The 2580-nt window shown below is 62.6% G+C and overlaps 1 protein-coding gene across 1 annotated transcript in view; it reads right to left on the bottom strand.

Annotated features, from left to right (window-relative positions):
• Nucleotides 1-9: 9 nt before the first annotated feature.
• The window catches only part of LOC122192733 (sodium/potassium-transporting ATPase subunit alpha-2-like), a gene marked incomplete at its 3' end in the record, with an annotated part of 6166 nt that continues 3595 nt past the window's right edge, over nucleotides 10-2580 (bottom strand). The window contains exon 5 of the mRNA XM_042893385.1: nucleotides 10-174. Within this exon, the coding sequence (XP_042749319.1) occupies nucleotides 10-174 (165 nt within the window). The remainder of the gene's footprint in view (nucleotides 175-2580) is intronic.

Genomic DNA, 2580 nt, shown 5'->3' with positions numbered 1-2580 from the left:
TTGCAGTGCGTTGCAGAGCAGCGCTCACCCACTCCTGCCCATAGGAATCCTCCAGGTCGTTGGTGGAGCGGTCGTCCCAGGCCAGTCGCACCCCCAGCAGCCGTGCGGGCAGGAAGCCGTTCTCAGCCAGGATCACAAAGTAGGTGAAGAAGCCGCCCAGCGCCTGGATCATCCCTGCCACACAGACACAGTGGGGCCCGGTGTCACCGCTGGCTGCTCTGGTGACATCCATGGGTGCCCTGATGTCGCTACGGGTGTCCCAGGGCCGCCTATGGGTGCCCCGCTGCCTCCCGTGGGCACCCCGCAGTCACTGGCGCTTGTCCCCATTGCAGCCCCTGGGCGTCCTGGTGTCCCTGTGGGCACCCCCATGTCACCCACTGCGTCCCATTGACCCACTGTGTCCCATTGCCACTCGAGGGCACCCCAGTGTCACTCATGGCCATCCCCATGGGACCCAGTGTCACCTATGGGTGTCCCCATGTCAGCCACGGGCACCGCAGTGGAAGATATGGTGTCATCAATGGGCGTCCCAGTGTCACTATGGGTGTCCCAGTGCCACCCGTGTAACCCCAGTGTCACCCATGGGCACCCTGATGTCAGCCGTGGGCACCCCAGGGTCACCAGTGTCATCAGTGGGTGCCCAGTGTCACTATGGGTGTCCCAGTGTCACTATGGATGTCCCAGTGTCACCTATGGGCACCCCATGGGCACCTATGGGTGTCCCCATCTCACCCATGGGCACCCCAATGTCACCCGTGGGTGTCCCAGTGCCACCCGTGGCACCCCAGTGTCATCCATGGGCACCCTGATGTCAGCCGTGGGCACCCCAGTGTCACCAGTGTCATCAGTGGGTGTCCCAGTGTCACCTATAGACGTCCCAGTGTCACTATGGGTGTCCCCAGTGCCACCCATGGACACCCCATGGGCACCTATGGGTGTCCCCATCTCACCCATGGGCATCTCACCCAGTGTCATCCATGGGAGCTCTGGTCCAACTATGGGTGCCCTGCTGTCACCCGTGGGTGTCCCAGTGTCACCCATGGGCACCCTGATGTCAGCCGTGGGCACCCCAGGGTCACCAGTGTCATCAGTGGGTGCCCAGTGTCACTATGGGTGCCCCAGTGTCACCTATGGACGTCCCAGTGTCACTATGGGTGCCCCAGTGCCACCCATGGGCACCCCATGGGCACCTATGGGTGTCCCCATCTCACCCATGAGCATCCCAGTGTCATCCGTGGGAGCTCTGGTCCAACTATGGGTGCCCTGCTGTCACCCTTGTGTGTCCCAGCGTCACCCATGGGCACCCCAGTGTCACCCGTGGGTGTCCCTGTGTCACCCGTGGGAGCTCTGGTCCAACTACGGGTGCCCTGCTGTCATCTGTGGGTGTCTCCATGCCACCCATAGGTGTCCCAGTGGCACCCATGAATGTCCCACCGCCACTCACGGGCACCCCAGTGCCACTATGGGTGTCCTCTTGTCACCAGTGAATGACATGGGTGCCCTGGTGTCACCAGTGGGCATCCCAGTGTCACCAGTGGGAGCTCTGCTGTCACCACTGGGTGTCCCGGTGTCACCTCTGTGGGAGCCCCGCTCACACCAGTGTCACAAGTGGGAGACCGGGTGTCATCAGTGGGTGTCCCAGTGTCACTAAGGACATCCCAGTGCCACCCGTGGGCATCCCAGTGTCACCAGTGGGACTCCAGTGTCATCAGTGGGTGTCCCACTGCCCCCAGTAGCCCCCAGTAGCCATGACACGCACTGACCTGCCTGTAGGCCATGCTGATGAGGCCCTCATTGACCAGCTGGCCCCCACAGCCCCCATTGGCTCCCACTGATCACCAGTAGACCCCAGTAGCTCCCATTGACCACCTGTAGCCTCCACTGACCACCAGTAGCTCCCATTGACCACCAGTAGACCCCAGTAGCTCCCACTGACCACTAGTAGCCTCCATTGACCACCAGTAGCTCCCATTGACCACCAGTACCCCCCACTGACTACCAGTAGCTCCCCCTCACCACCAGTAGCCCCCATTGACCACCAGTAGCCCCTGTTGACCACCAGTAGCTCCCAGTAGCTCCCATTGACCACCAGTAGACCCCAGTAGCTCGCATTGACCACCAGCAGCCCCCACTGGCCACCAGTAGCCTCCATTGACCACCAGTAGCCCCCATTGACCACCAGCAGCCCCCACTGCCCACCAGTAGCCCCCATTGACCACCAGTAGCCCCCATTGACCACCAGCAGCCCCCAGCAGCCCCCACTGGCCCCCAGTAGCCTCCATTGACCACCAGTAGCCCCCACTGACCACCAGCAGCCCCCAGTAGCTCCCATTGACCCCCAGTAGCCCCCACTGACCACCCGTAGCCCCCATTGACCACCAGCAGACCCCAGTAGCCCCCACTGACCACCAGTAGCTCCCATTGACCACCAGTAGCCCCCACTGACCACCAGTAGCCCCCAGTAGCTCCCATTCACCACCAGCAGCCCCCACTGACCACCAGTAGCCCCCAGTAGCTCCCATTGACCACCAGTAGCCCCCATTACCCCCCACTGGCCACCAGTAGCCCCCATTGACCACC

This window comes from Lagopus leucura, unplaced genomic scaffold, assembly GCF_019238085.1.
Source record: "Lagopus leucura isolate 7727_CA_CO unplaced genomic scaffold, USGS_WTPT01 34119-0_obj-0_obj, whole genome shotgun sequence".
NCBI lineage: Eukaryota > Metazoa > Chordata > Aves > Galliformes > Phasianidae > Lagopus > Lagopus leucura.
Note: the sequence above shows the minus strand (reverse complement) of the source record. Positions and strands in the feature narration are given on the sequence as shown.